The sequence below is a fragment of the Macaca mulatta genome, chromosome 8 (assembly GCF_049350105.2).
Source record: "Macaca mulatta isolate MMU2019108-1 chromosome 8, T2T-MMU8v2.0, whole genome shotgun sequence".
Taxonomy (NCBI): Eukaryota; Metazoa; Chordata; class Mammalia; order Primates; family Cercopithecidae; genus Macaca; species Macaca mulatta.
The window spans coordinates 23,818,044-23,837,834 of record NC_133413.1 but is presented as its reverse complement, the minus strand read 5'-3'; the positions used below and the strand labels follow the sequence as shown (position 1 = coordinate 23,837,834).

At 51.2% G+C, this 19,791-nt stretch overlaps 1 protein-coding gene across 4 annotated transcripts in view; it reads right to left on the bottom strand.

Moving 5' to 3' along the window:
* BMP1 (bone morphogenetic protein 1) overlaps positions 1-19,791 on the bottom strand; it is a 47,805-nt gene that overhangs the window by 20,154 nt on the left and 7,860 nt on the right. For 3 of the 4 annotated variants that reach the window (XR_001446593.3, XM_077942606.1, NM_001258063.1), the window contains 8 exon segments: positions 18,856-18,969; positions 16,255-16,425; positions 15,907-16,024; positions 15,419-15,597; positions 14,602-14,707; positions 12,719-12,843; positions 12,059-12,174; positions 127-229 (listed from right to left, as the gene is read on the bottom strand). Coding sequence is in view for 3 of the 4 variants with exons in the window: in XM_077942606.1 (XP_077798732.1) it covers positions 127-229; positions 12,059-12,174; positions 12,719-12,843; positions 14,602-14,707; positions 15,419-15,597; positions 15,907-16,024; positions 16,255-16,425; positions 18,856-18,969 (1,032 nt within the window). In the remaining variant the exon portion in view is untranslated. 4 annotated transcript variants of the gene reach the window in all.

Here is a 19,791-nt window from a genome sequence, read left to right as displayed (position 1 = left end):
CTGGCTCCCACACCGGGATGTCATTCCTGGCCAGTGTTGGGCCCTGGAGGGAGATGAAGAGTGTGATGAGGGTGGTTCAGAGAGGGAATCAGCATGGAGGGGGCAGAGGGTGGCTGGTGCTGTTACCTCGGAGGGGCGCCTTCCTCCAGAAGCCATCTCGGACCTCCACGTAGTCGTACCAGCACAGGCGGCTGCGGTACAGGTCCAGGGATGTGAAGTTCAGGATGATCTAGGGCAACAGGGGAGGAAGAGGGTTAAGCTGTCCTGAACATTGCACCAGCCCTCTGCCAGCCCCATGATGACCACCGCCTGCCTTACGCGAGAGGCAGGTCACCCTGGGTGAGAGCTAACGGGCTCCCGAAAGGAGCTGCTGGCACAGAACCGCCCCTCCTCCACAGTGGTCTGCGTATGGTCAGCTTTCTTCCCAGAAGGTCCAGGAGGAGGAGCAGCCATCACTTTGGGTAGAACCTCTGGCTCCAGCTCTCTTCATAGTCAATTAGATAACACAACCCACAACACCTTCAAGAGGAACTGGTCTCCACAGCAGTAGGAAGGGCCAAGGGCTGCATGAGGATACTGAGGGGTCTGAAGTAGGGACGAAGGGTCCCAAGAGGAGAGGCAGGGGGAAAGAAGGGCTGAGTCACTAATCATCATTTTTTATTTTATTTTTTTGAGTCAGGGTCTTGCTTTGTCACCCAGGCTGGAGTGCAATGGTACAATCACAGCTCACTGCAGCCTCCACCTCCCAGGCTCAAGCTGTCCTCCCACCTGAGCCTCCCAAAGTGCTGGGATTACAGGAGTGCGTCACTGCGCCCGGCCCCATCATTTATTGAGGGCTGATTCTGGGCAGGGGGATACACTAACTGCTGAGAGGACACCAGATCTGAATCTGTCCCTGTCCTCAAGGAGCTCCAGGCTTAGGGAGGGATGAGACATACGCATGAGAAAGCTCAGACCCCAGTCACAACAGCCTGGGCGTGAATCTCCACTCTGCATTTCCTGCTGTGAGTTATCAAGCAAACCACATAACCTCTGAGCCTCTGCTGTGTCCTGCGTGCAATGGGGAGAACAGTCCCTACCCTGACATCACACTTCCAAGGCACAGGCACCGTCTGTCCTGAGCACCTCATTTCAGCCTCCGAGCTCAGGAAACGCTCGCTCGCTACTGGAGGAATGTTACACCTTGGTGAGTACCAATTCTCTTTAGCAGATGGGCATTTTAACAGGTAGAGAGTTTAATGGTTTCCCTCCATTTCCAGGGGGAAACCACTTCCTCGGTAGGTTCCAGAGTGGGCCCAAAGCCTGTCGGGTATTCAGAGTTCCAACAAGTAGGGATTCCAGGGATGTGTTCGCCGTGACCTGCGAGGCCGGTGCAGCGAACACTCGATGGTCTCAGGGCTCTCCCGCTCTGGGAGAGCTGGGTTCTCCACTAGAGAAGGGGACAGTCTGCCTCCCTTGTACCTTCTTGGAGAGTTAGAGGCAGAGTGGAGGCCAGGATGAGAAAGACTCCAAGGTGGGCACTGACAATTGCTGTCTGTAGCCAGGGTCAACTGGCTAGTTGGGGAGGAGCTCCCGGTCACTCTGACATGGGCCCTATCAGAATACCTGGTGATTCCAATATCCGCCTAGAGGACCCTTCCCATTTCTTGGCCGGTCAGTTCTGCGACCTCCTCTCTCCACCTCTCTACACCTTCCCGACCACACACCAACACGTCACGCCGTGCAGGCCGGCTTCATCAAGAATTGTCTGCCCCTCTACAATCTCAGTTTCTAGGGCTTCACTCTCCATTCAGTTCCCAGTCTTTCCCTCAGTTCTCATAACTGCGACCTTCAAGCCACTGCACCCAGGGCAATGCCACTGCCGGTCACCCCCATCTATTCTCTCTCCTTACCCAGCTTAGCTCCACAGCCCATCCTTTTTCTTCTATTCTTTTTAAAAAATTCTTACATGAAGGCCAGACGTGGTGGCTCACGCCTGTAATCCCAGCACTTTGGGAGGTGGAGGCGGGCAGACCACGAGGTCAAGAGATCGAGATCATCCTGGCTAACATGGTGAAACCCCGTCTCTACTAAAAATACAAAAAAATTAGCTGGGCGTGGCAGCGGGTGCCTGTAGTCCCAGCTACTCGGGAGGCTGAGGCCGGAGAATGGCGTGAACCCGGGAGGTAGAGCTTGCAGTGAGCTGAGATCGCGCCACTGCACTCCAGCCTGGGCGACAGAGCGAGACTCCGCCTCAAAAAAAAAAAAAAAAAAAAAAAACTTACATGAGTTTAAGTATATTTATTTGGGGGGGTCTCTTATTAATTGTGGTATTCTGTGATATAATTGAGTAAGATCATGTTTTTGAAAAGTACACTATAGGCCGAGCGTGGTGGCTCACTCCTGTAATCCCAACACATTGGGAGGCCAAGGCAGATGAATCACTTGAAGTCAGGAGTTTAAGACCAGCCTGGCCAACATGGTGAAACCCCATCTCTACTAAAAATACAAAAAAATTAGCCAGGTGTGGTGGCATGCACCTGTAATCCTAGCTACTTGGGAGGCTGAGGCAGGAGAATCGCTTGAACCCAGGAGGTGGAGGTTGAAGTGAGCCTAGATCGTGCTGTTGCACTCCAGCCTGGGTGACAGAGCAAGACTCTGTCTCAAAAAAAATACAAAATAAAATAAAGCACACTATATATTACTCTTGGTTATTATTATCATCATCAAAAGTTATTGTTACTATTATAAGTCCTGGCATTTTGAAACTCTGAAGATGCAAGTCTGTTCTAGCTCCTGCGAGGGAGTAGATGGCGTCTCATTACCTAATCTTTTAACTTTTTAGAAAATGATCAAATGTGGACAAGACATGGTAGCTCACACCTGTAACCGAGCACTTTGGGAGGCCGAGGCAAGGGGATCGCTTGAGTCCAGGAGTTTGAGACCAGCCTGGGCAACATAGTGAGACCCCATCTCTACAAAAATTAAAAAATTAGCCAGCTATGGTGGCATGTGTCTGTAGTTCCAGCTACTAGGAAGGCTGAAGTGGGAGGATCACCTGAGCCTAGGAGGCTGAGGCTCCAGTGAGCCAAGATTGTGCTGGCTCACTGAATGGAAATTTGGTTTTATTTTATATATATATAAAAAATACGTATTATATAATATATAAGATATATAGTATATATGTATGTGTGTGTATGTGCGTATATATATCTATATATCTATATATATCCATCAATAGAGATCTGCAGGGGGCAACTGAATAATTAAATTGAGATAAATCAAGACAATGGCATTCTAAGCAGCCATAAAAATGGCTGAGTGCTGGCATGGAACGGCGGGCACAATTCATTGCTGAGTGCAAGGTATATTGCAAAAGACCATATACGTGTGCATACAATTCCTTTTTGTCTTGTATATATATACATACATATATACACATCCATGCTTACATGCATGTGTATACCTAGAAGGGTCTGGAAGGAGACACCAGAAAGTGTTCCCAGTGCTTAGTCACCTCTGAGGAGTGGGATCTAGAGGAGGGTCTAGAGGAGAAAATTCACTTGTTATTTTACGCATTTCTAGATTGTTCAAAAAGTTTGTTTACTGTGTGCATATGTTATTTGTATATCTAACAAACAACAAAAACAAAGGAGTTGCTGGATGGAAGAAGGGATGCAGAGGGCCGAGTGAGGGCGCTCTGGCTCCTGAGTCACACCCTCCACCACTCCTCCACGTGGCCTCCCTGGGCTTGCCAAGCAGTTCTGCTCAGCAGCTGTGCTGAGGACAAGCGCCGCTTTCCTTCATCCTTAGAAGCAGCCTTGGCTGTGTCTGGGGAGGATGATGTCAAAGCTGCTGAGGAAGAAACCACGCCCAGCCGGCAGAACCCCAGAGGGCCCACCCGAGACCTCCAAAGAAGCAGGAGGAACCAGAGGTCACATCACTCAGGAGGAAGAAACCTGCGTTGGCCGAGAGAGGCATGCTACAGAGAGGCCCAGTGATGGCTATATTGAGACTGGATGTGTCAAATTAAGAGTTGTATTGGCTTCTGTCGTGTGGAAACAGCTGTGCTGTGGTGGCAGGGGCAATGCCCTTTGCCAGAGAAAACCTGGCCAGCCCCACCGCTTCCGGGCTGGTGACTTGGGCCTGTGGCTCGGCTTCCTTAAGCCTGTGTTTTTGTCTGAAATTGAGATGGGGCCGGGTGCGGTGGCTCATGCCTGTAATCCCAGCACTTTGGGTGGCTGAAGTGGAAGGATTGCTTGAGCCTGGAAGCTTGAGACCAGCCTGAGCAATATAGTGAGACCTCATCTCTACAAAAAAATTTAAAAACTTGCTGGGCATGATGGCACATGCCAGTGGTCCCAGCTACTCGGGAGGTGGAGGTGGGAGGATCACTTGAGCTGGGGAGGTCCAGGCTGGAATGAGCCATGATCACATGAGCCATGAACAGAGCAACTCTGTCTCAGAAAAAACAAAACAAAACAAAAAAAAACCCCAAACTGGAAATGATAATAATGGCTTCACTGGGGAGTTGGGAGGATTCAATATGGGGTGCAGAGTCTCCTGAATATAGGAAATACTCCTCAAGCTTGCTGCATGCTGGCAGGGGAGAAGTAATAGGACACCTCACTTCTGGCCACAGCGTGCCAGTTAAGCATCTTGCCCCTTGGTGACTCACTGTCCGGCTTCAATCTGACCTAGCTGCATGATCTTTAGGCCCATCAACCAGTTCCTCTGTGCCTCCATGTCCTTATTTATAAGAGGGTAATGATGATACTATCTGCCTCCCAGGACTTAGGGGAGTTCAATTCGTATATGTGTAAAATTTACAAGTGCCCAACGCAGAGTAAGCACTCAATAAATGTTAACTTTGCTAGTAGAATGAAGTTTGCTTAAGATTTTTTGGTATTTGGAATGGTTAAGACAAGAATCCTGGAATTAGAGAGAAATAGGGTTCCTGGGGAAGTGGACCAGGATTTCTTCATTTAAAAAGATTACGGGGCCGGGCGCGGTGGCTCAAGCCTGTAATCCCAGCACTTTGGGAGGCCAAGACGGGTGGATTACGAGGTCAGGAGATGGAGACCATCCTGGCTAACATGGTGAAACCCCGTCTCTACTAAAAAATACAAAAAACTAGCCAGGTAAGGTGGTGGGCGCCTGTAGTCCCAGCTACTCGGGAGGCTGAGGCAGGAGAATGGCGTAAACCCAGGAGGCGGAGCTTGCAGTGAGCTGAGATCCAGCCACTGCACTCCAGCCTGGGCAACAGAGCGAGACTCCATCTCAAAAAAAAAAAAAAAAAAAAAAAGATTAGGGACTGGGCTGGGCGCGGTGCCTCACGCCTGTAACCCCAGCACTTTGAGAGGTCAAGGCAGGCAGATCACCTGAGGTCAGGAGTTTGAGACTAGCCTGGCCAACATGGCGAAACTCCATCTTTATTAAAAATATAAAAATTAGCCAGGTGTGGTGGCACGTGCCAGTAGTCCCAGTTACTCGGGAGGCTAAGGCACGAGAATCACTTGAACCTGAGATGCGGAGGTTGCAGTGAGCTGAGATCACACCACTGCACTCCAGCCTGGGCAACAGGGCAAGACTCTGTCTCTAAAAAATACGATAAAATAATTAAATAAAATTAAAAGATTAGGAATATAGGAAAGATAGCAGCAGCTAACATTAGTTGGGTTCTCACTATGTGATAGGTACTACTCCAGGGACTTTATGTATAATAATTTGTTTAATCCTCATACCTTTATGAGGAGGAGATGGTTTTAAGAAGGGAATCATGGTCAGCAGATCAAACATGATAGCACCTCCCTTGTGGTAGGTACTATCGCCAGGCTCATTTTATAGTTTATAGATTACAGAGGCTCGCACCTGTAATCCCAGCACTTAGGGAGGCCGAGGCAGGTGGATCACCTGAGGTCAGGAGTTCGAGACCAGATTGGCCAACATGGCGAAACCCTGTCTCTACTAAAAATACAAAAATTAGCCAGGCATGGTGGCATGTGACTATAGTCCCAGGTACTCGGAAGGCTGAGACAGAAGAATTGCTTGAACCCAGAGATGGGGGTTGCAGTAAGCCGAGCTCATGCCATTGCACTCCAGTCTGGGCAACAGAGTGAGACTCCATCTCAAAAAGTATATATGTAGATAGACGGGGAAACAAAGGCACAGAGAGGTGAAGCAACTTCCCCAATACCACACAGCCAGTACATGGCACAGCTGTGAGTCAAATTCAGGCACTCTGGCTCCTAAAGTTACACCCTCCACCAATCCTCCACATGGCTTCTCTGGGCCTGCCAAGCGATTCTGCTCAGCAACTGTGCTAAGGATAAGTGTCCATTTTCCCTTCATCCTCAGAGCCCCACACCCTTCAAGAAGCGGAACTTGGGTAGGATCCAGCACAGGCTTTGCAGAGAAGGCAGGGATCCCTTTGGCCTGGCTGGGGATGTGGAAGACAGGGAAGGCATTAAGAATTTGGGCTGGGCTGGGTGTGGTGGCTCATGCCTATAATCCAAGCACTTTGGGAGGCCGAGATGGGTGGATCACCTGAGGTCGGGAGTTCGAGACCAGCCTGGCCAACATGGTGAAACCCTGTCTCTATTAAAAATACAAAAATTAGCCGGGCATGGTGGCACACACCTGTAATCCCAGCTACTCGGGAGGCTGAGGCAGGAGAATTGCTTGAACCCAGGAGGCGGAGGTTACATTGAGCCGAGATCGTGCCATTGTACTCCAGCCTGGGGGACAAGAGCAAGACTTCGTCTCAAAAAAAAAAAAAAGATGATGAAACCCTGTCTCTACTTAAAATACAAAAATTAGCCGGGGGCAATGGCAGGTGCCTGTAATCCCAGCTACTAGGGAGGCTGAGGCAGAAGAATTGCTTGAACCCGGGGGGCAGAGGTCGAGGTGAGCTGAGATCATGCCACTGCACTCCAGCTTGGGCGACAGAGTGAGACTCAGTCTCAAAAAAAAAAAAAAGAATTTGGGTTGGACCTTGAATAACAGGTAGCGTATCAGGAGGCAGGGATGGGAATGAGGGCAGATACTGCCAGCTCTAAAAGTTCTTATCTTCTTGGCTCCTCTGCAAATGTTTGATCCACTGACCATGATTCCTTTTTTTTTTTTTCCTTTTTTGAGACTGAGTCTTACTCTTGCCCAGGCTGGAGTGCAGTGGCATGATCTCGGTTCACTGCAACCTCCATCTCCCGGGTTTGCGCGAGTGATTCTCCTGCCTCAGCCTCCCGAGTAGCTGGGACTACAGGCATGCACCACCACGCCCAGCTAATTTTTGTATTTTTAGTAGAAACGGGGTTTCACCATGTTGGCCAGGCTGGTCTCAAACACCTGACCTCAGAAAATCCACCTGCCTCGGCCTCCCAAAGTGCTGGGATTACAGGCGTGAGTCACCGTACCCAGCCGATTCCCTTCTTAAAACCGTCTTCTCCTCATAAAGCTTCTCCTCTGTTGCTGGGGAACCACTGTCAGTCCTCTCCGCGCCAGCCGCTAGTTACATGAGTGTAGACTCGGGGGATCTGAAAAGAAGGCTTTCCAGTTGACTCTTTTACTTTGACATACCCAAGACAGGCAAAATCAATTGTATATGGTAAGATTTACTTATCATTCACATTTCTAGCAATAAGCTGAGAATTGGGAGGCAAATGAAAAACAACTTCTCCACAGCCAAAATAGATGTCAAAGTCCATCCACTAAAGCAGGCGGCATTATTTCAGGTTTACCTTTGAAAGACCATAGACTTTGGAGTCAGAAAGTCCTGGAACCGAATGCCAATTTCACCACTACTACCTGTGTAAACTTGGGGAGATTTATTCAAGCGCTTGAAGCCTCCATTCTCTTGGCTGTACAGTAGGGATAACAGTACCTAGGTCGTAAAAGTGTTACAGGGAATAGCGAGGTCCTGCATGTAAGGTGCCTAATGCTTTCTGTGGTACATAATCGTTAAACGATAGAGAGGCCGTTAGTATTCTACCACACCAGGCTCTGTAGGTCCTTTCAATGTTCATGTCCCCAGGGTGTCACTTGGCTTCCCTTACAACTCTCCAATTTCATTCAGGACTATGGCTAGTTTTTACTTCGGGTACTTCTACAACCACTCGTTGACTAATCTGGAATTTTTATACTTAGCCCTTTTCTCTTTCTGCAGCCCCAGGCAGGCTTCTGAAAAAAAGGACAGGAGTCCTCTGGGAATCGCCGTGGAAGCAGCACCAAGGCAGAGAGAGAGGCTTTGGGGGCAAGGCCATGTGTGTCCACTAGAGAGACTAGTGCCAGCCCAGGCCAGCCAGGAAGAACAGGGAAGGAAGCTGATCCTAGCCCAGATGCCACACCCCTGTCGACTGCATAAAACTCCCGGACAGGAAGGTAAGTAGCATGCCACCTGACTCCGCTGCTCAGGGCCAGCGACTGTCTTGCGCGTCTGTACATTTCTGGTGGCTGGCCCAGGGCTGGGCACATAGTAGGCACACAGGTTTGCTGAAGAGCACTAAAGTCATTGTCGAAATGCAGCAGGGCTTTAGAACACATATAGTATCGCAATCACCGACTCTTGTGTCATAATCCAATTTTGTGTAATTTTGGAGAAGTTACTAAATTTTTCCAAGCCTGTTTTCTCATATCCAAAACAGGGATAACGTTAGCATCTGGCCCATAATGTTGCTGTGCGATAATGTTGGACATAACACACATAAAGAATTTAACATGGCCGGGTGTGGTGGCTCACGTCTGTAATCCCAGCACTTTGGGAGGCCGAGGTGGGCGAATCACCTGAGTCCGGGAGTTCGAGACCAGCCTGACCAACATGGAGAAACTCTGTCTCTACTAAAAATACAAAATTAGCTGGGTGTGGTGGCACATGCCTGTAATCCCAGCTACTCAGGAGGCTGAGGAGGTTGCAGTGAGCTGAGATCATGCCATTGCACTACAGCCTGGGCAACAAGAATGAAACTCTGTCTCAAATAATAATAATAATAATAATTTAGCACATAGTTACTCAATCATATGTTCAGTCAGTTAGTTATTGCTATTATTATCGGTGGGTGAGATTTCCCAAGGCTGGAGTAATGGGAACCCTCTAGAGGGAAACAAAGGAAGCCAGGGCATAGCTGGTAGAAAACAGCAAAAAAGGAATGCAATTTTTTGTTTTGTTTTGAGACAAGATCTTGCTCTGTTCCTCTGGCATGAGTGTCATGGTGTAATCATAACTCACTGCAGCTTTGAACTCCCAGGCTCGAACAATCCTCCCACCTCAGCCTCCCGAGTAGCTGGAACTACCAGCACCCACCAGACACCCAGCTAATTTTTAAAATTTTTTGTAGAGATGGAGTTCCGCTATGTTAGCCAGGCTGGTCTCAAACTCCTAGCCTTAAGTGATCCTCCTGCCTCAGCTTCCCTAAGTGTTGAGATTACAGGCGTGGGCCATATACTGGCCAAAATTGCCGTTTTTAAGAGAGATTCAGAACAAGGAAGAAAGGGTTCACTTTTAAGGGAAGATGGTAGAATGTCAACCAAGAGCGAAGCCAGAATTACTCAACTCTCAATAAAAATCTGTCCTATGTAAGAATGATCTTCAAATTACAACAAATGAAAATAAGCATTGTTTGAAAAGGAAATAGAAGCTCAATAACACAGAAGGAGGAGAGCCCGTGAGCATCTCGCTACATTGATTTTTGTCTCCAAGCTCATCAATGACATCAGAGGAGACAGTCAAATAATTTGCAGATGTGATCAGCATGTGTAATCTGCAGGACTCAGAGTAAAAGCTTTCCCAGTCTTCAAAGGGGTGTGTGTACTGGAAGGAGAGTAAGGAGCGGATTCTGGGAATTGCAAACCACTGGGCCAAACGTCAATCCCCAAAGAAACAGATGCTCTGTGACCATTTAGAAAAGAAACACTTGATGACTAGGAGCCAGTTTGGGTTCACTGGAAACAAGGCAGGTCGAACACATTTGTCTTCCTTTTTAAAGGGGTTTTATCAACTGGTGGAACAGTAGATTTAATTTGCTAAGGCATTGCATCTTACGTATTCAGCATTTATGAAACACTTCCTGGGCCAAGGATAGAAAGATGACCAAGGTATGGTCTCAGAAGGAGCGCACATCCTAGTCAATTGGTGGTCACCTGTGGCTGGATAGTCATGACTTTAAGTGGCATCATAACGGATGTAATAACTCTTCTCAAAGCCTAGATGAACAGATTAATGTCAATTTGGAGGGAAATCTTGGTTCTTCTTTGGTTTGTGTGCCGTTCTATGTTTTGATCAAAGGCCAGGATGCAGACTTAGAAGACATGCTTATCAAAGGAGCTCATGGCAGAGGTAAGAGGAGGGCTACCTGATGAATGGTGACTTTCTGATTCAAAATGATCTTGAGATGTCGAACTGAACAATGCAACCAATAATAGAATCGAATCCAGCTCAACGCTGCACTATGACATTAAGAATCGTGTCCCAATCAAGGAAAAGAAAGTCTTGTAGCTCATTCTTGGGAGCAATAGAAATATAAAGGACACAGAAGGTTTGGGGTTGGTGCAGAGGTCCAGACTCTGTGAAAAGACCGTGAATGGCTCTAAGGAGGGATGAGAGTAATCTCCCCACGTTACGAGGACTGACATGGGAAAGAGGGAGTGAATTATCCTAAATTGCTCTTGAGGAAAGTACTAGAGCAAGTAAGGAGCTTAAGGGAGAAGAAGAGATGTTGTAACATTAAGACCTGGCTACAGGCCAGGTGTGGTGGCTCACGCCTGTAATTCCAACACTTTGGAAGCCTGAGCCGGGAGGATCACTTAAGGTCAGGAGTTCGAGACCAGCCTGCGCAACATGGCGAAACCCTGTCTCAACCAAAAATAGAAAAAAAGTTGGCCGGGCATGGTGGCGCACATCTGCAGTCCCAGCTACTCGAGAGGCTGATGTGGGAGGATCGCTTGAGCCTGGGAAGCAGAGGTTGCAGTGAGCTGAGATCGCACCACTGCACTCCAGCTTGGGTGATAGAGTAAGATTCCATCTCAAGAAAAAAATAAAAAAAGAGCTGGCTAGAGAACAGAATGAATTATTCTGAAAAGTAGTGAGCCTCTCATCACCTTAGGTATTCAAACAGGGATAATCAACCATGCAGTGGGAAACCTGACGGGACAGGCTTGGGGGCCCTCCCCACACTCGGTGTCCACCCTGCTTGCCACCAATTAGTAATGAGTAGGGAAGGCTCCCTGAAGGAGGTCACATCCGAGCTAGACTGTGAAGATGGAGACAGCTCTGACCTGATCCCGTAGGGTGCCCGAAGCCAGCCCCATGTGGCAGTAAGTATGAGAACTGGGCACTTCCCCACAAGGTAAGACAGAAGGTGGAGCTGAGCTTTCTCTATGGATCAGAACTGATACAGCAGGTGACAGGTAGAGGAAGGAGAAATAGAGTGCCAGTGGAGAGCCAGGAACAAAAAATCAGGCCCAGAGAGCAAAGACCGGAGGGTCCTGGCCTGAGCAAGAGGAAGGGTGGATGGGAAGGAGAGACCCACCAGGCAGCATCCTGCTGGAGACACTTCTATCATTCCTTAATCGTTCCCAGGACCAGAGCCTGTCAGAATTGGGGAGAGCTCTTCAGGAGCCCCTGGCCCAAGCCCTGATGAGATGGATGAGAGTTGAGGGTCAGGCTGGAACCCAGACCTGAGAAGGGCTCCAATCCCACCTCAGTCCTTGTCAGCTGTGTGACCTTGGGCAAGTTACTTAACCACCCTGTGCCTCAGTTTCCTCATCTGTAAAATAAAGGTGGAGGTAGCCATAAAAGAGGTGATGTAGGAAAAGCACCCAAGAAGAACTAGATAATCAAAATAGACCTACATAGTAAGTGCTATCTGCAAATTAACACTAATTTACAATTATTGGGAGATGCCGGGGAAGGCGGTGAATGCTGGGAGCCCCTTCCCACAGCAGTGCCCCATCAGCGCTGTGGACTCAATGCATTTACGGTAACCAGGTAGGTCGCTGGTACCCATATTGATTCCCACCGTGGGAGAAGTCCCTGAGGTATGGGGACCCGCAGGGGAGGGGAAGGCTCAGAGGCCGAGCCCACACGTACCTTCTCCCCGGGTGTGACGGAGATGCGCCACACGCAGTGCATGTGAGCAGAGTAGCCGTTGGGGTATTCAGGGGAGGAGAAGTTGCCTGTGCTGTCTTGCAGGGTCTCTCCACAGGCTGTGAGGAAAGGAAATGACAGGGCAGGGCTTCAGGCGCCAAATCCCCCCACCTTCTGGCTCACCCACCCCTGAGCCCTGGCATCCTCTGAGGGAGGGGAGAATGCCCGAGGAGTGGGAGGGTGTCTGCAGCAGTCCTGTCCCTGTAAGATCCACCCCTTCCGCCTCACATACAGCACACACCATCCTACCTCCCAGCCCAGTGCTGCCCTGTTTGTGAAGGCAATATGGGTTCCAGAGTTAAGGTCAAGCTCCCTTGGTGGGGCTCCGTGCCACCACCTCCCTCTCCTAGGATTGCCCTGTTCTTCCCCACTTCTGCCCCTACAGACCCTCAGAAGGTGGTGGCTCAGCTTCTGACCACCATCTGAGCCTACACCCAGTGGCCTCCTTCACTTGGACACTGCCCCTCCTATGGGGTCCCCTCCCCCGCCACACCATTCTCTAAAACTTGCAGCCTAAGCCTTCTTGGTGGCACCAGGCACCTGGCCTCTGCCTCCCTCAGGCCCTGCCCTCCACGCCTTCACCCATCCCTTCTCTGCCCTGACCTGGGCACTTGTAAAGCTTGCGGGCTTGGGCAATGTCCCCCTTGCTGAGCCGTGTCCTTTGGCCAATGGGAGGTTTCACCCCGTTCACCTCATACTTGGGGACAATGGTATCCAGGAAGATGCCCCTGAAGAAGAGGGAGAGAAGGAAGGGTGAGCGTCTTGGGGACAGTGGGCAGGGAGTGGGTGGCATGCCCATCCGTACCCACAAGTCGCGACCCTGCTGGAGCTCAGACATTCCTCAGCAGGGTCAGGGCCGGGTGGAGACGTCTCACCCTGTCATTACACTGCCCACTGACCAGCAGCCACCCTGCTCCGTGGCAGCCACACCACAGGAGTCGGGGGAGCCCCAGGAACACTTTGGGAGGTCAGGGATGCAGGTCCAGGGTGCCCTGAGACCCACTGGTGCCCCCAGTTCAGGCTGGCCACGACTGCCAGTCCCAGGAAAGCTACAGGCCCCTAGCGGGTCATCTTTCCAACCCCACTGGGCCCCTGCTTCTGCAGCCCCTCATGCTGCTCCAGCCCTAACTAAACTTCCTCCAGGACTCCCTAGGCCAGCTACTCACCCTGCTGGCACAGGCTGCATCTGAATGCACATGGAACAAGGCCAAAGGCAGATTCCACTGCAGCCAGACCAAGCCCCGGGGACAGCCCCACCAGCTCCCCATCTATCAGTGTCTCCTGTACCCCCCATTCCTCCCTTCTGAATCCTGGGTGTTTGCACTGGGAGGAGCAGAGTGAAGGGAAGGCAGGCAGCCCTCCACCTCCCCAGGGCCCCTGACTCACACCCAGCTGGGTGGATCACAGCAGGGGGTGCGGTGGGATGCGGTGGGAAATGTAAGGCCGGGTCTGTGGGTGTGGGGGGGCAGAATGACCTCACCACCCCTCCTTGGTCTCTGTTCCTGCAGGTCTGCAGGCAGGAAAAGTGGATCGGGTAGAAGCACTGAGAAGAGGGGGCAGGGCCACTGTCTGGGACACAGACAGAGGATGAGCAAAGCACCAGGCCTGGGAATGGCCAGGCCAGGAAGGAGTGTGAGGAGGAGGGAGGCGCCGTTTCCCACACTCTGCTAAGGAGAAGCTTGGGGGAGGGGAGGCTGGGCCACCACCTTCGAGGGTTCTAGTTGTGGCTTCTGGGGACCTGGGCATCGGATAAGGAGGATGTGCTTTGGACTTGGGCACGGGGGCTAGTCCAGGGCAGGGGCCTGGCTTCATGCAAACTGGCCAATTACCAAAAAAAAAAAAAAAAAAAGCAGACTAATTAAAAAGGAATGGCTGGGCATGGTGGCTCATGCCTGTAATCTCAGCATTTTGGGAAGCCGAGGTGGGAGGATTGCTTGAGCCCAGGAGTTCGAGACCAGCCTGGGCAATATAGTGAGACCCCATCTCTAAAAAAAAGTCATGGTGGCGTGTACCTGTCATCCTAGCTACTTAGGAGGCTGAGACGGGACAATTGCTTGAGCCTAGGAGTTTGAGGTGCAGTGAGCCATGACTGTGCCACTGCACTCCAGCCTAGGTGACAGAGCAAGACCCTGTCTCAAACAAAAACAAAAACAAACAAATGGCCCACAAATAAAAGCTCAGCACCCTTTGGGCTGATAGTTTGGGGCTACCCCACACTGCTTGGCTTGCACAGTGGTTGGGTTCAGCCTCCTCCGCCAGGTGCCCTGGGTGCACACAGTGGTAAGGCCCTGCCACAGCCCCACCCATGGAAGAGTACAGGAGGGCAGGCAGCATCGGTGGACCCTCTGCTTGGAGGCCACAGTCCCCCGGAGGGCCACTCTTTTCCTGGGTCATTGCCCCGGAAGTGGCAGGCAGAAGGAGAATGACCTACAGAGGGCAGGGTGGGGCTGCGCCAGCAGAGGCCCAGCCCTGACCCCATCTCCTACCTGGAGAACGTGTTCCGAGCATAATGCATGATGCTGTCAAAGTCATAGGTCTCCCCCAGGGACTCCACCTCCTGAGGCTCCATCTTCAGGAAGTTATACTCCTGCCCTGAGAAGATCAGGAAAAGGGTGTGTAGGGAGGGAGGGAGTGGGTCTGCCTGGGATGCAACGCTCCCTTTCCAGGGCAGGAATGGGGTCCTTCCTGTATCTGAGAGGGCCCCCCTACCTGAGGGTCCGGGGAGCAGCCAAGGGGAGCCTGGGGAGTGGGGAGGGTCTCAGGAAGAGTCCTATCCAGCAAAGGGCCTGGTGAATGGAGGACTCAAGGGAACATGGAAAGAAAGCACCCATTTCTAGAGCCGCAGCTGAGAAGGAAGCAGTGAAGAGTGGAGAGTGCCTGGGAGAGAGGGAGGAGGTGGGAAGGGAGGGACAGAGATATCGAGAAAATGAGAGAAAAGCCCTCAGAGGGCAGACCAGGCAGAGGACAGAAAGTGGGCAGAGGTGGGGAAAGGCCTGAGCAGTCCCCAGGGCGGGCCCACTAAGCCCATGCCCCACCCTAGAGGCTGCCCGGGCTACCGCTGTCCAGGACCAGGACCTGGCCCAGCCCCGCAGAGGAGCTCCGCAACGGATGCAGGTACTTGATCTGCCACGGAGGAGGAAATGCCTCAAAGGCAAGGGCCGGCTCAACCCAGGCTGAGGGTAGCGCTGAGGGCCCAGGCTATGACGGCTGGCAGGAGCGGCTCCCACTGCCCCCAGGGTCCCTGGAGGTGGGGGTTGGGGCAGGAGCCACCCACCAAGGCCGCACCGAGGGACAGGTACCTACCTGGCTGGATGTTCTCACGAACGATGGAAACGTGGCGGTCCCGGTCTGGCCGAGTGTGTTCGTGCCAGAAGCCGACGACGTGGCCCAGCTCGTGGACCACGATGCCGAACTTGTCACAGTTCTTGCCGATGGAGATGGCCTGGGGGCCCCCGCCGCGGCGACCCACGTAGGAGCAGCACCTGGAGGGCGGGGCCAGCTCAGGGGGGCGGTCCCGAGCTGGGGGAGTGCATCCACTCAGGGGCGGGGCCAGGCTGCCGGGGGGTGGGGGGGGAGGGGAGCGGAGGGGAGGTGGGCCCTGAGCGCCGAGTGCCCAGGCTGTGTGCTGGAGGTCACAGCCACACAAGGGGCAGTTCCTGGGGAGATGCCCCATAGCAGGAGGGGACGAAGGGACCCAGCGCTGTGCCCAGCTGGGGGCAGTGGCAGTGCCCAGGGAAGAACCTGGGTTGGGGCAACGGCGGAAGGTGTAGTGCCTAGGGCTTCCTGCTCACCCGCAAGGTCGATAGGTGAACACAATATAGCTGTCCTCGTCCGTGCGCTCCAGGAAGGTGACACAGGTATGCTTCTCCCAGTGCCTCATGGCCTGCCGGAAGACTGCCCTCTGGCTACCTGCCAGGAGGAAGGAAGACAGGTTGCCACGGTGTCCAGGCGGTCCCACCCCCTACCCACCCCCTACCCACCATAGAAGAGTCACAGCCATTCTGAGAGCAGACTGCCCAGAAAGGAAAGTGTGGGCACTCGGGCTGCAGATGGCACCCACGCCTCCGTGCCTGGCAGGGCTGCCCCAAGGCCAGGCCCAAAAGCTGGCTGCACCCTGGGCCCCACAATAGCACGCTCACCAGTGAAGTTTCCCCCAATGACAAAGGGGATGACCCCATCGGGCCACACACGCTCTGGTCGGGACGTTGCCGCCCTTCGGCTTCGGGATCTGCCTCTCCATCTCCCACAGGCTCCCCTCTGAGGCTGCCCGTTGGTGCTCTGGCAGCTGGGGGTAGAAGTGTTTCCTGGAACTGAAAGAGGAAGGCATGGTGGCTAGTGATTGGAGAGGAAGACCAGGAAAACAAAAGAATAGTCAAACCTCATTTTTCATGGATTCTACGCTTGCAAATTTGCCTACTGGCTAAAATTTATTCGCAGCCCCCAAAATCAATACTTTCAGGGCTTTCACGGTCATTTGTGGACATTTGCCGAGCAGTGAAAAATTTCAGTCACCCAACATGCATGTTCCTAGCTGAGGTCGAACAATTCAACGCTCCGCCTTCTGCTTTCCGCTCCCATCATGTAAACAAGGGTCCTTTTTGAGGTCTAGTTAAAGTGCCCTGTTTTTTGCGTTTTTGTGCGCTTTGTTGAGGGTTTTGCTGTTTAAAACAGCCCCTGAGCATAATGCTGAAGGGCTCTCTGGTGTTCCCAAGGGCAAGAAGGCTGTGATGTGCCTTACAGAGAACATACATGTGCTAGGTAAGCTTCTTTGAGGCATGAGTTAGAGTGCTGTTGGTGGTGAGTTCGATGTTAGTGAATTAGCTCCATATTAAGCAAGGTGTCTTTATAAAGAAACACTCATAAAACAAGGTGATGCATTGATCAGTTGACAAAAATGTTGTGACCAGAGGCTTGAAGGAACCTGACCCTGTGTTTTCCCTAGGAGCAATGGGTCAGTATTTGCTAGTGTTTTCAGTGACTGTACAGAGTAACTATAAAGTTATTCTGTAACTTCCACAAACAGTGAGAATTGACAATAATCATAAAAGAGAACAAAGGTGCACTCATTTTCTAGGAATTGTGGGGATCTGAGATTAGGAAAATATCCCTTCTCATTGAATAAACCTTGACGTTTGTGGAACATTCAGAACTCTATACTTTCTTTTGGTTTCCCAAATTCATGTTTGCATTTGACATAGGAGCTCTAAGGCATGTGGACAAGTGTCATATTGTATTTGGCACATGAGGAAACTAAAGCCAAAGCTTTGCCCAAAGTCACCTGGTAGTTTAGCAGGGGACCCCTCCATGCAGCTTTCCCTTGTGCCATACCTACTAGTCCCCACTAAGGTCACATGAGCCTTACTTGTTAGCAGGCCACCAGGTCACCCTCCAATGCCACCTACCCTTATTCCATAAGGTACCACATCAGGATCTTCCCTCAAGCTGGAGAGGAAAACTTCAGGCACACTACAGTGTTCCAAGAGCAGGCCCTCAATAAGAATCCCTGCCCTTTGGCATGGTGGCTCATGCCTGTAATCCCAGCACTTTGGGAGGCCAGGGAGGATGGATCACTTGAGGCCAGGAGTTCGAGACCAGCTTGGCCAACACCGTGAAATCCCGTGTCTACTAAAAATATAAAAAATTGGCCAGGCGTGGTGTTGCATGCCTGTGGTCCCAGTTACTTGGGAGGCTGAGGCATGAGAATTACTTGAACTCAGGAGGCAGAGTTTGCAGTGAGCCAAAATGGTGCCACTGCATTCTAGCCTAGGTAACAGAGTGAGACCCTGTCTCAAAAAAAAAAAAAAAAAAAAAGAGAGAGAGAACAAAAGAAAAAAGAATCCATGCCCCTGCCCTTTGGGAAGGGGGGGCTATTTGTGTGCTCTCAGGACCATGTCTCAAACATCAGCATTGGCAGTGAGGAGCTTTCACCCTTCTACAGAGCAGTGAGGGGCTGGAGAGAACAGACACAGCCCAGCCCCTCATCCCTCCCATTCCCGCATCCATGCACAAGTACCACATGAATTTTTAGGAGTTTGGACCACAATCAAGGATAAGAAGAAAGCATCCCTGACCTTAAAGAGCTTTGAGTCCAGCTAGGGAGACATAGGAGCAAATCCTTTCAATATGGTGTGATAAGTGACAGGGTAAGAGTGTGAGCACAGACGAGGGAGAAAACAGGGAAAATGGAGGGATAGTCATGTTTAGGGGGCAACTGGGAAAGATGAATAGGAGAAGCTCCTGAGATGGGCCTCAGAGGATGCACAGAAATTTGCAAAGTGGGAACAGGAGAGCCCAGGAGGGATTACAGTGTTGGGCAGAGTGTCAAGATCTGGAGTGAGAAAGCTCGGGTTCCAGTCCCAGCTCTGCCACTCACTAGCTGTGTGATCCTGGGCAGGTCACTTTACCTCTGTGAGTCTTAGTTTCTGGACCTGTCAAACAGGAGTTGTCCTGACACCGCCTTTAAAGGTGGTTGGGGACAGTCAGGCTAGACAATACTTTTGAAAGTGGTTTGTAAACTGTAAGCAGAAAGAATGTCAGTTCTTAGTTGCTAGGGATGTCTGTATTTACTACTCCTTTGGGGAAGGGATGAAGATATCCCGAGGGAAGATAGGCCCATGTGCTGGGGTCAAGCTCATGGCCTCTGTCCTGGGAGGGCCTGGCTGGGAACAGGGAGAGTCCTTGTTTCCCTAAGACTGGAATTCATTTCTAGGACACAGAGGGCCCTTTGGCACCCGACTTACCTGCACCTTTGATGGAGGACTTACGAGTGGTGTGCTGTCTAAGATCCGCAGCCTGCTGTACCTGGAAGGCCCTCAGGTCCTCTTCGTCCAGGGCAATGTCCCCAAGAAAGGCAGCTAAAGAGAAAAGAAGAAGCCAGGGCTGAGTTAATCTCCCTTCCCAGCCCTGGGTGCGACGTGCTTCTAGCCCCACCCCTGTGGGCACCAGCCCCCAACCTCCACAGCGACTGTGATCCTCAAATGCCATCTGAACAAGAAGGAGAAGGGCAGTTAGGGATCAGCTTATAGAATTTCTTGGGAAGCTCATGCTTACTTTTCAGTTAAAAATCCCAATAAAGCTGATGCTCAGTCCCTACCAGGCTGTTAGCTCATCATTCTTTGGGGAGTGTGGGGCAGATAGGGTCTCACCGCTGTGCCCAGCTAATTTTTTAAAATTAGCAGGATCTTGCTATGTTGCCCAGGCTGGTCTCAAAATCCTGGCTTCAAGAGATGCTCCAGCCTCCTCAGCCTCTCCAGTGGCTGGGAATACAGGTATGAGCCACAGAGCCATCATTCTTCAGCAAATACTTAGTTAACATACTACTGTGGTGGAGACAATACCCTAGTCATTAGCAAGACAGAAGAGGCCCCTGCTCCTGTGGAGCTAACCTTCCATAATATGCAAGTAAATAAATACTGACCTAGGGTCTTCTAGATAGCAACGGGAGCTATGAAGAAAATAAAACAGGATGTGCTGAGCATGTGGTGTTCACTCAGCAAATGCTGTTTCAGTTTAACCAAGGTTGGGGGGGTCTATGAAATAAAGTAAGCCAGGTGCAGTGGCTCACACCTGTAATCCCAACACTTTGCGGGGGTCGAGGTGGGCGGATCATTTAAACTCAGGAGTTCAGGATCAGCCTGGGCAACATGGTGAAACCCTGTGTCTATAAAAAATACAAG